Here is an 18,648-nt window from a genome sequence, read left to right on the forward strand (position 1 = left end):
AAATGTATGCCATTTGCATTAACAGCCAAAAAGTCAAAAAATAAAAAATGAAACAGACAAAAATGTCCCTGAAACGACCCGTGACATTTCAGTGAAACAGAGACAGGCAGGAAAAAGGCTTTTTTTCTTTTTTATTTCACTTGAGTTATAATAAACAAAAACTAATACAACTGTTTTCACAAAAAGCTACTGGATTTCAGTCAAGTCTTGAATATCTGTTTATAATGAATCAGAGACTTAACGTGTATTAAACAGCCAACATATTCACTTGTCTCATGTCTACAGTAAATTAACAATGTTGGTAAAAAGTTCACACACCATCAGAATGTGAAGGCGCACACACACGCGCGCGCGCACGCGCACGCACACACACACACACACACACACACACACACACGCACACACACACACACACACACACACACACATTTGTAATTCTAGGTGTGTGAAAGAGTCTGTGAGTCTGAGACCTAAAAATCATAAAAATGTCTTATTGTTATAAGCACAATATAACGCAGCTATTGTTGGGAAAATATAGATAAAATCTGAATTTAAGTCGATTTAATCAATTCCTGGTGAATATATATTTTCTTCACATTCTATCTTCAGAAGTCTTCCTCTCTAAATCCTTCATCCATCCTGAACTGAAAGCCACTTTCTCCTCAGCCTCTACATGAGGGAAACATGAAGTTATATTTTTAAAACATTAATTAAAGTAGTAGACACAGAAAACTGAACCTACCAGTCCTATTTGAAACATGACAGAAGCATAAATTAAAGGACTTGATCTTTTGGATGACAGAGGAATGTAAGAAATTCATCACTTCTGGGAGACGACAAAAAAGGAATGTTAACAAATCCAAAGTGTTTAGTAATGGCTGTAAAACTATGGCTGACAACAACCTCTCATCATATCCTCACTCCCACAAACTGAAGCAGCTGTAAGTGTTTGTATGTGTGGACAGATGTGGCAGATGTTGAGGGTTGAGTTACATGTTGGATTCACTGTGAGCGCGTTTATCGTTTTCAAAATCACTATCCTGGGAGATGAGCTTGTAAGGTTTCTTCCTCTCCTTCTCCTCCAGCACCGAGTTTCCCATCTCCACGTCTCTGCTGCGGAGCTCGTGTCGAGACAGGAACTCCACGATGCCGGCTCCGATCGAATCCCCCAACACGTTGGTGGTGGTGCGCAGACGGTCCCTGTGTGCAACCGAAATGTGGTCAAATTATATTCACAAGACATAAAACAAAGTGATGATTTTCAAAGGTTTGAAAGATTACAGTTGTTTTGAAAGATATATTACTAAAATTAAAATGAGGTTTTGTCTGTCATAACTGTTTCATATTCACGATAAACATCCATCCATCCCTTTTCTGCTGCTTGTCTGGAGTCAGGTCATGGTGGCAGCAGGATGAACAGGGTATTCCAGACGTCCCTCTCCCTAGCAATGTCTTTCAGCTCCGTCTGGGGGACCCTGAGGCATTCCCAGACCAGATGAAATATATAGTCTCCATCATGTTCTGGGTCTACCCCGGGGCCTGCTACCAGTTGGACCGGCAAATCACCATAGGAAGACACATCAGTAGAGGATTTTCACTCCTGTCCCATCCCAATTCTGTGACAGAATTTTAAAAAATCCTGTCCCGTCCAATCCTTGATGAATGATTTCTTAGATTTCTTGGTAGAAGATACAAATTACCAATGTTCCTTAAACGTCTCAAATGCAGACAATCAGTACATTCTACAAATTTCCAAGGTGAACTAAATGCCTCTCATGACCCAAAGGATTCCTGAAAAATTGTCAGCCTCTACCACCTCATTCCTAAGGACACAAAGGAGCAGCGACTCTACTCCGAGCTCCCTCTGGATGTCTGAGCTCCACACCCATCTATCTAGGGCTGAGCCCAGGCAACCTACAGAGGAAACTCTTTTCAGCCACTACTCAACTGGTAGATCTAAAGCTTTGCCTTCCAGCTCAGCTCCGTCTTCACTACAGCGGTCTGGTACAGCGCCTGGACTCACTGATGCAACGCCAGTGAGAAAGGAAGAGACAAAGCTGAAGACAGAGGTGTTGTGCAGACTGCAGCCATGTTGTTACATTATCTTGAGCTGACATGAACAAGGAAGGTCATCAGGGAGCTAAATGCAAGCAAGAGTAGCGGTTCAAACTAATATGGCTAAAATCGTGGCTGTTAATGGGGATTGAGGCCAATGAAAGTACTGTAGACAAAGGTGGGTCCTGAGTTTGTTGGAACGAGAACTGACCACAGCTGAGGTTTTACGGAAAGACCTGAACTTCACCCTGATGCCTAAGGAAAACCCACTGCATGAGATCACCATCGCCATGGAGCAGGCTAACCAGGGACAGAAACAAAGTGGACCGTCTCAGGGGTGACATGTCTTACGATGAACCTTACAACACCTTAAGATCCCTGAAGAAGACAGTCCCTGAGAAGAAGACAGGAGGAGTTTCCCTCTTCACCTGTTTCCAGGTCCTGCTTACTTCTCCCCGGCCATGTTTGTCCCTTCAGCTCCCCATTTGAACACCTGTCTTCTTACCCACCTGACGAGCTTCCCCACCCACTCGCACACCTGTTCCTAGTTATCTCATTATGCCATCAGTATTTTTTTGTCACCAGCTCCAGGTTTTGTTCCCTCTTGTTTTCCCTGTGTTCCTGCTACCTGACAGCAAGTCAGTTCTGTTGAGGTTGCTGGTGGCAGCACAGACGGGGAGGACCCAAACATAGACTCACCAGACAGGATGATCCATTGGGGGAGTTTCACGAGAAGAAAAATGGCGTACAGGCAGACAGGTGAGTTCACAAACAGGCAGGAAAATGAGCAGGTATAGGACAACAACTTCAATAGGCCTGTAATTGTTGAACAAATAGCTTATATGATAATAGGAGTCTATTGTCTGGCAATTGTTCTATTTTGGATTACAGCGCATCCCAGTAGAAAATATGCTGCGGCCCTGTAGCGGTCCATGACCCCATGGTCGGGGACCACTGCTCTACTCCCATGAATAATTAAGAGACTAAGTAAAATCCTTTGAAACCACGTACCTGGAGCAGTGATAGTTTTTTTCTGCCTTTTAAAATAGCAAAAGTGACATGAACACGCCCTGCATGTGTTTGCACCATGTGCTGTAGGCTGAGCGCTTTGGACTGTTACAATAGAGCTCTGAGTGCAGCAGCTGTGGAGAACACTACACAGAACATGGGGGAGACGCTGTGGAAACAATAGCAAAAATAGCTCCTTTACACCTTTGTGATAACAGCAAAGTTAAAGGGATGGTGTCAGATTTTGGGGAAAAACACTTATTCACTTGCCTAGAGTAGAGAAGCTACAGTCAGCAGAGTGTTAGCTTAGCTTAGCTTATCTTAGTATAAAGACTGAAAATGGGGGGCAAACAGCTAGCCTTCCTCTTTCTGAGGGTAAACAAATCTGCCTACCAACACCTATAAAGATCACTAATTAACATGTCATATCTCATTTGTTTACAGTAACCAAGTTCTGGTTCTGTGCTGGACTGTTTCTTGGCTGGACCAGTCGAAGAAGGAGGTCTTTAACAGTTAGATGTGTTCAGACTTATTTAAACCTTTGTGAAGATTCATGAAGCTCAAAACAATTAGCTTGATTCACTAGTTTAAACCTGTGGTTGCTGGTAATCTTGCTCTATGAAACACTCCTCAGGTTTATAACATATGCACTTCTGTTAGAGACTATACTTTGTTCCATTCAGTGCGAGAGGGCCTGGGTTAGCGAGGCTTCCTGAAGACAGGCCATTCATATTTGGTCCATCCTAGTTAAAGAAGAGAAGGGTTTCTGCTTATTACCCCAGTTAGCTGAGTAATTTCTGGGAAGGGTATTCTAATTGAAATGATTAATTTGGGAAACCTAATTATGTTTCTATGTTAAAACTCATTGCAGAAAATATTCAATACAAAAGGGAAGATGTAGAGCAAGACTCCAGGGAGGCAGGAGAAGTGTGTCACTAGGTGGTAGTAGATACAGAGCTGCTCTTGACCTTTAAAATGACAGCGATGATTCATGGAGGGATGTGAGGTACAGTTACAGCACTTCAACCTGTCACACTCCTGTGTTTGACTGGCTCTTATACTGTATTATTGTTCATGGGTTCAAGCTACTCACAGAAACCAATCAACGGCAATGATGAGAGTGATGTCATCAGTAGGAAGTCCAACAGAGGTTAGTACAATCACCATGGTGACCAGGCCTGCCTGAGGGATGCCAGCAGCTCCAATACTGGCTGCAGTCGCTGTGATACTTGAAGAGAAACATACAGGCAGTTCAAAGGCTGACTTTTATTACAGCAACTTTTGGTTGTGATCCCCCTCTTCTTTTAATTCTTACCTTATGGTGATGATCTGACCAAAGTTCATCTCCATATTGTTGACCTGAGCAATGAAGATGGCTGCCAGCGCTTCATACAGAGCCGTTCCATCCATGTTGATGGTGGCGCCCACAGGAAGCACAAAGCGTGTGATTCGCTTATCGATTCTGTTGTTTTCCTCCAGACATTTAAAGGTGACAGGGAGGGTGGCCGAGCTGGGGGAGAAAAGGGCAGAAACACGTCAGTACATGCATCAGTCACATCACTGTTCTTAACGATGCAACGTATGCTGCTGATTCTGATTCTTCAGTTCAGTAGTGAGTTCAGTCTGCTGGGTTGAACTGTTACATTCAATTCAGTACAAGTCTGGTCTTGTACAGGTTTTTCAGGTTAACAGCTAAGGAACAAATTCTTTGTGATAGTTATCAGCTCATGACTCAGTAACCAGGAAGTAGCTGACAGCAGAGCTGAAAGCTACTGATGTAGTCAAGACAATGCATCAGTGTCATCAGTTCAGTTTAAGGTTTAAAGATGTCCTGAACAACGCTAATATCTGTGTTCAAACAGAGACAACAGGGAACACCTTGTAAATAAGTTCAAACCTTACATACTTCAACACTATGGATGCAAACCCAGCAATTCTGACGTCAAACAGCTACAGGTGCACTGTGTGACAATCCAACAAGAATACTGACACTTTAAGCAAACAAGAAAGGTTATAGATTGTAGGACATAGTTCAAAAGCCGGACAGATCTGTTTTCACCTGCTTCCAATCTTTATGTTAGAAACTATACTAGACACTCGAGTTTGACTGCACTGAACTGCCGTTCCCAAAATGCTAGCGTGTTTGTTCCAGGTAATAATTGTGATTCCTTTAAGTGTGGTAGTGTTGGGCAGGACTCACCTGGAGGAGGTCCCCAGGGCTGTGACCAGAGCTTGCAGGAGTCCGGCAATGAAGATAAAGGGGTTCTGCCGAGTGATGACAAAATAAAGTGTGGGAAGAATAAGAATAGCATGGATCATTAAGCCAATGATGACTGTGATGGTGTACATGCCCAGCTGGCCACCCATCTGTGTCAGATCATCCATCTCCACAATCTTTCCTGCAATGAGGAACAGGATACCAATGGGGGCGTACCTGAGAGGGGGAGAGGAATATTGAGTTACCGAACTGATGGTAATGTTTGTTCAAAAGCTTCCCTGATAGTGAAGTCTTACCACATGATGATGGCAACCAGGCGCATGATCGCTTCATTGAGGCTGTCGAAGAAATCCCTCAGGAGCTGGCCCTGCTCCTTCATATTGCCAATTATCAAACCAAAGCACATGGAGAAGACCACCAGCCCGAGGGCATTGACCCCGTACACCTGACCTGGCACTGGGATCACTTCCTCCCGGGTGATCTCCATGACCTCTTGGGTGCCATTGGTTGAGTTGAAGAGGGTGTCATTCACTGTTACTGTCATATGGACCACTCGTTTTCCATATTTGGTTTTGAACTGGAGAATGAGAAAATTAAAGTTATACCAGTGGAGTCTGGTGCAGCAGACTGTGCTAAACTCAAACTTCAGAATCTCGTAGTAGTACTCTGTGTTAAATTACTATTTCTTAAAGGTTGTAATGGACCCCCGACATTTGATCTAGTGGAACCATCAAGTCAAAGAGTTTCATGGCCTTTCCTATAGCGCCACTCCCAGGTCAACCTCTTCTTTGTCAATAAGAGATCAACTTGGATTATGACATTACCTTGGATATACATGACTCTCAGGGGGTTCATCCTCTGGTGATCATAAATTGCCCGACAGTGCACAGGAATATTGACATATTCAGACTGGGCTTGTATTAATTCTCAAGGCTGGCTTTGTGTTTAAGTTGGTTTCTGTCTTAACCATGTTGCGAGGTGTTCGCCTTTGCTTGGTCAGAAAGTTGTTAGATACATTATTTTGTGGGGTGTAATGAAGATTCAAGAAACTATGAGCTGCTTGCCAAAAGATGACCTGTTGTAAGACTTGATGGATACAAAGTGCTGCAAATTTGGTAAATATTAATAGTAAAGCTCACCTGCTGTGTGCAGGCTTGGACCAAGTTTGGTGGGAACATGTTTCTGAAATGAGAAATCAGTGATTAAGAGATGGTGTTGACCAGTTACTGTCACATGTCATTCTTGTGACTTCCTTTCTGATGTGCAGGCTACCTGATCAGATCTAAGAAGGCGTCAGCGGGACTGACTTGCTCTATTGTCTGCTGCTTCCCAAACTCATCTTTGGATCCTTTTCCTGGGTGGATGATGAGGACGATTATGATACCTATGAAGACTGCGATGAAGGTTGTGGTCATGTAGTATATCACGGCTCTCATGCCCATCTTTCCTGAGGCTTTGCTGTCCAGAGCTGCCATTCCTAATGGAAAGAGGGTTGAAACGCAGTTCATCTGAGTATTAAGACATGAAAAAATATTCTTTACCAATAAGGAAGCAGATTATGGGTAAATTATGTAACAGTGTGTCAGGTAGATCCTACAACCAGTAGTCCATTATTATGAAGCAGACATTCTGTGCTGGTGTGCTGAGCCTCCACTGTTTCAGCAACAGATGAAAAATACTGTTGCACACCACAACCACACTCAGCTGTATTTCTCCAGACAATCACCAAAACCTTGTGTTTTAAAAAATACCCACATTTCTCTCTATTGATGACCTGGTGGTATCTATTGATTTTCCAACCCAGTTTAGATGAAACACCGCCCTCTTCCGTTTGATAATTGATCGAATGGTGCGCTTCCCTGTTAGTTTTGCTCTTGGTCATGTGTGTTTCTGTGAGATCCAAAGTCCGTGGACTCGCCTCTCTGAAATGGTTTAGTGTAAATGCACAGTGTGAGGCCCTGTGTCTTGACTGAGTCGTCTGGTTTGTAGGTTTACGATCATCATGTTTTACGTCCTCGTTCTCATGACGACAGACATGGTCTGAGATTTTGTTGAGTCCCTCACCTGCTTCTGCAGATGTTTCCACTTCATGCTCATGTTGATTCTCACCTGAGACTTTGGTGCTGGTGTCGACACAAGATGGTGATATTCCCCCTCAATGTCCGGTGTGGTTGCTGACCATGTAAAACTGACCAGATGTCACTGTGCCTTGTGCTTTTGTATCAGAGATCCAAACATGGTCTCCAGGTGACAGGTCCCTTGCTCTTTGCCTCATATTGAAACATTTTGCATCCATCCATCTTTTTGCTCTCTGCTGGAGTTTGCAGGTCTGAGAGAGTCAGGTGCAACCGCTCTGGAAGGGTAAAGCAATTTGGTGCAAAATAATCTACCACTAGCAAGTACTGTCTCTTTGGGTGACTAGATCTGCATCTTGTTTTTGCCAGGGCTTGTCTCGAAATCTGGTTGGCATCAGAGGTTCTTTTGCACCTACCCTTTCTTTGATGCATTCTCTGCATTTAATACCTCACTAATCTGACTGCTTAGTCCAGGTCAACACACTTTGCGACTAGCACATTCTCTGCATTTTACCATCCCCTGGGGGCCTTTGTGTATGAGGAATGTTAGCAGGCACACCTCACCTTGTGCCATGCAGTATAAGTCCATCACGCACACTTAGAACTACTCTCTCACGGCAGTAGTGGTCAAACTAACTGGCCAACTCCCCACATGGTATTTCATGACTTGTGTACAAACACCATCAGCACACAGCTGCTCGCAAACATATCTATCGCTTGTCGGGCGATTGTCCAGCACAGACTCAAGGTAGATATTAGAGTCATCCATCATGTCATTATCAGCTCGTGTAGACCTGTCTTTGAGTGTGTCAACAGTTTTGAGCCTTTTTATAGGCGTGTGTTTGGTTATGTAGGAATACGTCATTCAGTGAATTCTGAATCTATATACGAGGTGGCAGCAAGTCCCAAGCCTGCCTACCTAGTAGACTTATAAGAGGTTTGTGGTCAGTTTCCAGTTCAAAATGTAGTCCAAGGATGAAATCAATAAACCCCTCACAGCCCAAAGTCAGGGCTTGTGCCTCCATTCTCCAGTTGAACATATCCCTTTTCTGTGTCTGTCAGTGACCAGGAAGCATAAGTGACCGGTGACCAAGTCTCTCCATCCTTTTGTTCATCACTGCCCCTAGTCTGTACACTGAGACCTTTGCAGACATTTTCAGTTGCTTGTTAGGGTCACCCAGCTGGAGGAAAACAAAATGCCCCCTTTTTGTCTTTTTCAGCCAGATTTGGTATGAACTTCCCTAAATGATTCACCATAACTGTGAAGCTCCTGAGCTCACTCATATTCATTGGCACAGCTCTCATTTATGTGGATCTGGCCTCAAGCCATCAGCTGAGATGATGTAACAAAGAAACCTCTTTTCCCAAACTCACACTTTGTCATAATGAGTGTGACAGCTGCTTTTCCCGCTCGATTCAGGACAGCGTGCAACCTAGGATCCTAATCCTCATCTCTAGGATATCATCCATGTGGCAGACAACACCTTCTATGCCTGCAGTAAACTCAGTCACCATCCTGTTCTGGAAATGTCCTGGGGCGGAGGTAATACCAAATGGTGGGCAGTTAAAGTGATAACACTCGAATCCATGTACTTATAGTACACTGCATGTTGCTGTACTTGCTAATGTGAACACACTTATGCTCTCAAAATATCAAATGTGAGTATGGGAGTACACAAGACACAGCCACAGTTACACCTGAGCCAAGTAGCAGAGCCTGTAACCCTGAACCATACTGAGCCCACCCCATGACATCATCAACAGGTTAAATGCCAAACTGTTCACACTACACCACATGAACAAAACATTGGGATTTCAGCAGTGTCATTTTTTCCTTCATGTCCTGCCTCCATCATCTACCCAGACGCCACCGCTCGCCAACACACACACAGACAATCAAGACCTGATCTTCTGGACATTGTCCAGAGTTCATGTAAGAAAACACTGTTTAACTGCTGCCTCAGCTGATCATCTGTCATCTGATTATTGGTGAAAAGCTGCACAGATGCTGGACAAATAATATTGGGGAGTGGGAGAAGTTATTTTGAGTGTACAGGGATCTGGAAGGTGAGTATGGAATTTAACTAGGATTCCCAAGGTGCATTTCAGATGGAATCGACCAACTAACTGTAAATTCTGTTACATGTATAGCTGAATGCAAGCTGAACCCAACGATTACATTTTGTAGACAACACAATCTGCAGCTTCTCTGTAGCAACTAATCTGAGGTTTATGGGTATTATAGAGTAGAGAACTTACCAAACTGACAAAAAAAAAACAACAACCATAGACCCCCCCCCCCCATACACTTGTCATGAACGACAAAATTAGCTATAGAGACCAAAACTGGTGGTCCATGGGGATTGAGTCACTTTTGGAGACAGCCTCAAGTGTTTTCAGTTTTCTTCAGTGTTGGCTTCACTTTTCAGCCCTGGAGGTTGATACTTGGAAAAAACATTTGTCCCAGCTATAGCTGTGGTTCAACTAACCTCCGTAACATTATGGTATTCCTCTGTGATTGAAAAGTGTTCAGTTATGTTTCAGCTTTTCGGAAAGGTCAATGACAGATATTATATTCATAAACAGACTCAGTGGAATGAAATCACTGCCTTGAAGAAAGTGAGAGGTTATGATCCACTGCTGTTCCCACAATCTGGAGCAGTTAGAGGTGATGGATTTGAACCAGGTCTCCTCTGGAACTGAATCTCTTCATCAATGAGCTGGAGGGGGGGACTCCTCAGTTGTTACTGGTTTGTAAAGATGACCTCCACATGAACCACCTCCACTGGGATGTAATAACTGTTCTTTCTCAGCAACAAAAAAACCCAATTTTTTATATGTTACTGTGTCTATTTGAAAAATACTGTTGATCTTTTCACAGTTTGAATAATAGTAACGTTTGTCACCAGTTACCATAGCTCCAGTTCCAGCCTTTCATGTGTTATTACAGTGGAGTCATAGATTTTGTAATCCAGGTAGCAGCACCTGACAAATGTTCTTACGCTTTTTGTAAAACGCAGGAAAAATAGTTTGGGAAAATGGAGACTGTTGACCAGATTCTTCTACTGTGGTTTAGACAACAACAGTTCCTTAGTTCAGGTTAGTGAAAGATGTTGGTTTAGGTTAAATGCCCTGAAGTCACTGGGAAGTTGTTGTGTATTAAACCAGAACAGGATCTTTCCCTGACCTGAACCTTGAGCTGTGAGAAACTGAACAGAACCACAAAACAGTTTAATAATGTGGAGGTGGAGACTGTACTGACTGTTCTGGTGGAAAACAAACACGTCGTCTGTGAACATTTTACTGATGCGTTCAGGATCAATGTATCTGAGACTGTTCTCATTACATTAATAGGAAACATATCTGGTCATTCAGAACATATTTGCTGTTGCAGTTTAGTTCCATATAAATAAGATTCCCTAATTTTCCCCTCCTCTATGAAGTGAGCATAAACACGCCTGACAATCATTCATTTCTGACTTGTATATGTACATATACACAGTATATGGCTCTTAATATGATACATATCTTATCTATGTCAATTTGCTGTGAGTCTGAAGAGCTATAACAGGATTCATGTGTATTGGGATCTCAAGATAAAACTGAGGTGACGATATATACAACTAATTTGCAACAGCAGATACATTTTGAAGGAAACATAATGCAGGCCAGATTAAGGTAATGAGAATATGTTGTTAATTTATGTACCTTGTAAATTCCAAATATGTTGATAACACATCAAAATGACAACTGCTTTTAATTAGTCTTTTAATTACGTTAAACAGTGGTGAGACCAAACCATCCTCAGACTACGACTTCCAAGGTCAAGAATGAAGCAAATTCATTTTCAGTAATGTTTCAGTCAGAACTGTGAGAAGGGCCTGATAACAAGTCCCTAAAAGGCTTATTCTAAAGTCATTATCATATCTGTGCATTTTGTGGTCAGTGTTCACTGCACATATAAGATTTAAGATCTGATGCCATAAATAAATCACTCACTATCATTAAATCTTGCCGTGTGAGTGCAGCTGAAGCCAGATCACAGTCGTTACCTCTGTCAGAGACCCTTTTTCTTTTTCACTGTTTCATTTCTGATTCATTTAAACAGCAGAGACACAGTGCAGTGGCTGAGGAAGACACAACACTGTAGAGACAACTGAGCAAAGGCAGTGAAAGATCATAAAAGATCCAACATGTTAATATCGCATGAAGATAGAAGACTACAGTAAAGAAACTGAATCACAACAAAGTGAATGTTAACAGGTCCTACATCCACTGACTGATCAGTTACATAATGTGTGAAGGTGTTGTACCTGTTATGAGACTGGAGATGAGTAAGGGCAGAACAAGCATCTGAAGCATCCTCATCAGCAGCTCTCCAGGGAAGGAGAAGTACTTCACCTCTCGATAGGTCATCTTATAGGGGCGGAGCGCGAAGCCCAGAACGATACCTGCAGAGAGAGACACGGGCCGGGCCTGTATATTATGTGTATGTGTGTCTCTGACAAGACTGTGACTGAACGAGGCCTGACACATTTACAATCTAGCTCACAGAGGCATACACACCTACAACAACTGCCGCGACTGTGAAGAGCACAAAGGCGTTCTTCTTGAGGAAAGCTTGGACATCCTCTTTGGAGATCTCCTCCACTTTCCTCTTTGCCTTCATGGTACGTATGTGAATGCCTTCCCTGATACGCTGCATCCTGCTGCAGAAAACAAACAAATGTCCATTACTGAAAACAAGAGGTGTGTAGACTCACCAGCAGGCTGATAAATTCATTCAGTATTTCTCAAGAAACTCTCGGTTTTAAAGGAACGACACAGATGTTTTGAAATCTGCTTTAATGCAATATTCACATATTCATATGCATGTTGAAAGAGTTAAGTCAGGGTAATTAACCCTGTTTATAATACTGGCTGTGAACTGATCCCTTACAATGTGAGATAAAAGAAAGAAAATCTAATCTTTGTTCTGTGCAAACTTCCCTCTTTGGGTTTGCATGGACAGTGTTTCTTTGCTGAGCCTGTGATGAGATCATTATGGTGGACATGGTCTGTCTCTGGAACCACTTTACTACCCAAGGTGTGTTCAGACTGAATGTGAAATTACCTTTAGTCGTGGGTGCTTAGAGGGAAAATACTTCCTGTGTCAAAAATTCACTTGGCTGCGTAAATGCATCTTATTAAAGGGGCTATTTGTACGTTTTCTTTGCCACTGAATGTGGTTTCTTCCTGGGAACCAGTGGTGATGGTCGCTTGCCAAGAGCTTCGGCCAACGTCGCGTTTACAAGACAAGAGGTTATAAGACGTCCTCTGAGCATCTACGCCTTCAGGACAGGCTGGAGGCTACAGTGAATCATAAAGTGAGGAGATGGTCCGAGGCTAGCTGGTTAGCATGCTAACTTCAGTAGAAGAAAAGACGTGACAGAGACAAGAGTTAACATTGGTGTTTGTTTCCACCTCTGGAGACAGATGTTGGTGAGTAAAGGAATGAAGTTTGATGCTGTCCTCACAACGTTTCTTCTAGACTGGTAAGTAAACAGCTGCTAATGCTAATAGCAACGCTTACACATAGCTCCTTTAAAAGGTACCAGTGAGGTGATAATAATCCAGGAAGTGCAGTTTGAGTAACAGATCCATGAGTTTAAAGGTTTAACATTTGCTAAAACAACACATGGTGCTTCATAATACTAGGAAGAAGGATTTCACTGCTCTGAAAACTTGTCTGTTACGTCTGTTATTGTGACAATAGCGAGCTAAAGAAATATGGCACTCATATCACAACGAAGTTTTACCACTTGCATATGCTGTATTTGATTGTCCAGCCTGACCAACATGAGGTCACATCACTCACTGGGGACAGTTGAGCCAGGTTCAGTTTTTTTGTTGGACCATGTGTTTTTATGGTGGAGCCCTCTGTGTTGGCCCCACCGTCAACTCTATGGCCACATTCTCTGGACACAGATGTTGGTGAGTCAAGGAATGAAGTTTGATGCTGGACTCACAATGTTTCTTCTAGACTGGTGAGTAAACAGCTGCTAATGCTAACGTTTGTTATGTAGCAATAGCAACACTTACATAAAGTTCCTTTAACCTTTTTGCTGTGGAAAAACTTAAATTGTTTGAAAAAATCCAAAGAAAAAATCCATCTTGTTAGTGGTGGAGTTCAGTGTTTCTGCTCCACTTTACATTCAATGTATCTGTGAAATAGTAAAAGGAAACACAAAGAACTTTGACTTTAGAGGAAACCCACTTTATTTGCTCACACCACTGATTTTAGCTGCAGCTACACTTCATGAGGGCGGTGGATTTCATCCCCATCTCATATAAGTCACATTAGGAGGGGACCACAGTCACCAATAACTCTTCAAACATACTGTATGTCTGGAGAGGTGAGTATTATATTAACATACGTAGATAAACACAACCTTATACAGTTGTATTGATTATATTTTCAACTTAGATTTAACTCCTGTGCAACTTTTATATGGTACAAGAATATATGAAATAAGAATATATTAAATATATATATATATATATATATAAAATATTATAAGGATATTGTTTGATATTTAATTAGTTTAATTAATCTAAAAGCAGTCATTCAGTATAACAGAAAACAAATGCTCAATTTAAAGGGTCAATTCACCAAATCAAAATTTATTTTCTCACTTACCTCTCCTCCTGGTGATAGTTTTAGTTTTATTTGCACAGATTTATAAATATTTGAGGTTTTCAATTTTTTTCAAATGTAAATTTTCAGTCAAACTGAATGTTTCTTTGGTGAATTGATCCTTTAATATCCATATTTTTACTTTCTTAAACTGCTAATACAGTCAATTGCTTTCTCCTTTCCAAGAAACTATTCAATGATTTAATCCAGTTCTTTGCTATACAGGAAAACCTTTTTATCCATCACTCAGTGGAGTTAAAACAACCAGAAGCCACAGACCTGTTACTACAGAACAAAGAGAGGCTGTCGATCACGTACCTCTGTGGGCTGGTGTTTGCTCTTCAGGTGACACTGGTGACCCGGCCGGCCTGTGAAGCAGCAGCAGAGGAGGGTAAGAAGAGCTGGAGCGTTGTTGGAGCGTCTGGGCTTCAGGAGGACGGAGTGACGGGGAGATGAATCTCTGAAGTGAAGCACAGGAAAGAGAGCTCTCCTGCTCCTACTGTAATTGGAAAGGAAGGGAGGGGAGACACCAGAAGAGAGACAGAGGGGGGAGGGGGCGAGACTGAGAGGACAAATTAGAAAATGGTTGTCCCATAATAACACTGTTAGCCCTGTGACACAGTTTCAGCTAAAACCCAGATGTATGAAAAACTTTGTTCAGAGTTGTGATCAAAATCCTCATGGAGTTATTTCTACATCTTCCTCACCTCTCATCTCCTCTCATCCTCTTCCTCACTCTCCTTTGTATCTGTAACACGTTCATCACTTTGTCTCGCTCTCATGGAGTCTGTATGTTGTAGAAACACAGAATTGATTCTCTCATAAAACAATAACCAAGCTGAACTGATACGCATCATCTCACTCGGGAAGTGTTATAGTTTAAGGTAATTCCACAGAGTCAAAGTCACACCACAATTAGCTGAAAAAAGTAGAACTTGTAATAAGTGACCTCACTGTATGGAAAACTATTCCCCGGTGATGTTGAACATAATTAGTGAAGAATACCCCTCAAATCAGGTCACAGCCTTTTACAAACACTATTCCCCGGTCACTGTCGCTCCAATGAATGAAATATTTCTGAAGACATTTGTTAATGATCCAAACTGTCTCAGGAGGGTCAATACTCACAGCTTACTTTAAACAATTTATAATCAAATCCCAATTTTCTCATTCTTTATGCCCCACAGTCACAGCAGCAGGTATGCTGTGTTTCAGAAGACACTGTATGTCAGTGATAACCAGTGTTGTATGAAGTATTCTGATACTCTCCTTCTGTAAAAGTAGAAATACCAGAGCAGAGCAGCTGGTGAACGTAGTGGAGCATTCAGAAGCTAAAGAACAAGATATTTATTTAAGGAGGTGGTGGAGACCAAACACAGAGCTAAAAGAATCACCATGTGTTATGTGTCTCCTGGATGAGTAAATAGAAAACTGTTTGCTAACATAACTAATTTGTAGCACCACTATCTGGTCAGAGTGTCTGATCCGGAAGGTATCCTGAAAAGAAATGTTACAAATACAAAATTAATGTATAGAAGAATATTATTGCTATATTTATGTATTTATGTATTTATATATGTATATATATATTATTTCTAGATCTATTAATGTATTTATTTATTCCTGTATTTCTACATGATTAGACAAATATGGAAATAAATTAATACATAAATTAATTAATCTAGAAATGCATAAATAAATAAATGTAAAATTACAGAAATTGTATTTTTCATTCATGCATTTGTTTTGTGTTTATTTATGTATTTTTTTTAATTATACGTCATTTTTTGTCCTTCCCAGTTATAATGATAACAACTTCTAAGAATGTGCAGAACCACCACTTCAACCTCTCTCTCCACCAGTGCTTTGTCCCTCACTGCCCCAGAGAATCCATCATCATCTGGAGCCCTGCAGCAACCAGCGCACGTACCAACACAGCTCTGTTAACATAAGTATACAAGCACGACCACTATAGGTTTCATCTCCATTAGCAATAGAACACATGACAGTAAACATCTTCATCAGTCAGTCATGTGGAGCACAGACAATAATCTGCATCTCAATCCAAACAAAATACACAATCATACCACTGACGTCTGGTGTGACCCACACTCCACTTTCCTTCTACATCAGCTCAGGACCTGCTGCTCTGCCTCTGTGCTGTAACATTAGAAATATCATCACATCATCAGTAACAGTCTGGTACAACAGTTCTGTCATCATATCCAAAATCACTGGCGTTCACATACAACAATAAAATCCTTTTACCAGAAAGGAAAGGTAATCATTGAGCTGCTGCCCTCTAGTGGATCTCTATGTAACTGTATGTGCTGTGTGCTGAGTACTAGTGAGGAACATTAGTGAACAGGACAAACTCTAATGTGTGGTGACCTCTGACCTTTCCTCTTGTGCCATGCTTGTCAAGAAAAAACTGTACTCAAGAAATATCAACATTTAACATCAAACCTTTTATTTTTCACACAGGACAAAAACCTCTTTCCAGTTTTGGACAGTGCATGAGCAGTTCTGTAGGAAATCCAAATGTCAAGTTTATTCATTAGTTATCTCAAAAACATAACGAACACATTCATCCTAATAACGACACAGACCCTTTTAGATTTAATGACCCCCACCTCTGTCCATAATGTTTTTTATTCATTCAATGAATCTAGAGCCACAGGACAGTTGGATGTTTAGTCGTATTTATGGGACATATGGAGGTTAAAATCTTCATTTAAATTTGAATGAGTTTGGTAAGAAGCACAGTGAGAAACTGAATGAGGCACTTCAGCCCTGTTGGAAAACACTGCAGCTCCAGATGTAGTGACTATCTTGACCTCTTTTTAGCCACCTGGGGAGAAGACCTTGGTCTGACACGCTTCAGGAACCGAGGTCCAGGAAGTGTTTACTGTTAGATAATCCTTCTATTTATTAAAGAATTTGGTTAACAGTATTTTTTTTTGTTATTGCAAAGGTGAAATGTGCTGTCATGGCTGGCCTTATCTTTCCTGTGCCAGGAGCCGGAGCGGAAAAAAAACATGCAACCTCCTCATCACCCGTGCCTCATTAACTGGCCTGTTACACCCGTGTTACATAGACTCCGCCTGCCATTACCACCTAGCACTACCACCCGTGATACTGCCTGCTGTGACCTATAAACAGCAATAAACAGACACAATAAATGGCTCCTACACCGGACACTTGAGTTCTTGTTATATAGTGAGAGCAGCTTCTATAAGAAACTGTACATTGACTCCTCCACTGCCTCGACAGTAACTACATGACTGCAGAAACAATTATTATAACAGTCACAGACCTACTGTCAGTCTCTTACATAATAATACATCTCAACATATTGATGTTGTATTTTTAGTGGCCAAGAGTCTGCAACAGATTTGTAAATAATCAAATCACCAAAACCATCTGACAGGCGATTTTACGTCACATTATTGCATTGCAGAATTTCCAAGGCAGGGCTGGTGCTTCAGCAGGAGCTGTAGTGTTACAGGACTGTAACATTAGGTGATGAAACAGATGTCCATGAGCTGATATTGTGCTTTAGCAGTGCAAAGTCCCACATAATTATGGAATTAATCAAATAACTAAAATCCAATTCACAAGCAGTGGACCAGGGGCTTTTGGGGACCCTGGAGGTCTGAAGACGGCCTGACCCAGTGACTCACAGAACATGATGGTGACTGTGTACAGAGTAAAACCAGCATGACTCCAGGTGACTGTGTACCAACATGAAAACAGGTTGTTCAGATTCATGAGGTGGTATAACCTGCTGTCGTCAGTCTGTGCTCATCAAACATTTCTTTATTAAAAAACTCAAAACTTCATCAATAGTAAGCAAAGTGATCAGCAGAAAATCAGTCAAACACAGAAGCAAAGGTAGAAGTTGAAATAAAGCTTGATCAACCAGCCAAATGTTTTTTTCCAGTCCATCTGAGCTCATTTCCAACCTTTCTATTCTCATGTATAACAGATTCAGAGGGGCTCATGGCCTCATTTCATTCTATCACACTTCATGCTGAGGGCAAATTCTTACACCCCAGAGAAATTACAAGACACCAGTGCTGTTTCCTTACTGCTCAGCTGCCAAAGACTCGTGTGTCTGATACTCAGGACCCACACAGGTTTAACGTGATGAGGATCTTCTGACCTCTGCTGTCTTCACATTTATTGAATAATCCTGTGATTCAATAGTAGTTACAGGTCATAGTGGCCTATGTTTAAAACTATTTAAAACAGATTAGGCACTTTTCAGTTATCCCTAACGTTCACATATATCTTACATTTATATTGTAAATTAGTATGTGTATTAGGGTTCAGTTCCATTCATGTCAGTGGCTTCAGTTTTTATTTTTTCTGAGAATTACTGGATTTTAGCAACTTAGGAGCAGTTCACTTCCCACAATTAAAAAAACACAGTGACACAGTCTGTATTTTACAGGCTAATTACAATATTTTATCCCTCTATAAAAGGATGCGACTTTAAGCAAGTAAACACGCAAATAGCAGAAGGTTTGAGTGTTTACCAACCAGAATTTCATTCTTGGCAGAGTGGACAGGGCTACAAAACAGCATTTAGGGGAGACTCTGGGTTTGTGGGA

At 41.5% G+C, this 18,648-nt stretch overlaps 1 protein-coding gene and 1 long non-coding RNA gene across 4 annotated transcripts; one reads left to right on the forward strand and one right to left on the reverse strand.

Moving 5' to 3' along the window:
• Positions 1-114: 114 nt before the first annotated feature.
• LOC130186735 (excitatory amino acid transporter 1-like) lies at positions 115-14,490 on the reverse strand. 3 transcript variants are annotated; one of them, XM_056404006.1, is made up of 10 exons: positions 14,351-14,490; positions 11,923-12,065; positions 11,670-11,807; positions 6,554-6,758; positions 6,421-6,463; positions 5,578-5,858; positions 5,264-5,497; positions 4,379-4,573; positions 4,157-4,291; positions 115-1,200 (listed from the first exon to the last, which is right to left on the reverse strand). In XM_056404006.1, the coding sequence occupies exons 2-10, from the start codon at positions 12,059-12,061 to the stop codon at positions 990-992; spliced, it is 1,581 nt and encodes a 526-aa protein (XP_056259981.1). In that variant the 5' UTR covers positions 12,062-12,065; positions 14,351-14,490; the 3' UTR covers positions 115-989. The 3 variants fall into 3 exon arrangements, with proteins under 3 accessions (XP_056259981.1, XP_056259982.1, XP_056259983.1); XM_056404007.1 differs by having other exon boundaries at positions 11,923-12,062; positions 14,351-14,470; XM_056404008.1 differs by lacking the exon at positions 14,351-14,490 and adding an exon at positions 12,470-12,552.
• Positions 12,834-14,342, forward strand: LOC130186737 (uncharacterized). The gene is made up of 3 exons (XR_008830342.1): positions 12,834-12,890; positions 13,185-13,382; positions 14,258-14,342. It is a non-coding gene; the product is annotated as an uncharacterized LOC130186737 (long non-coding RNA).
• Positions 14,491-18,648: the final 4,158 nt, after the last annotated feature.

Source organism: Seriola aureovittata, chromosome 18 (assembly GCF_021018895.1).
Source record: "Seriola aureovittata isolate HTS-2021-v1 ecotype China chromosome 18, ASM2101889v1, whole genome shotgun sequence".
NCBI classification, from domain to species: domain Eukaryota; kingdom Metazoa; phylum Chordata; class Actinopteri; order Carangiformes; family Carangidae; genus Seriola; species Seriola aureovittata.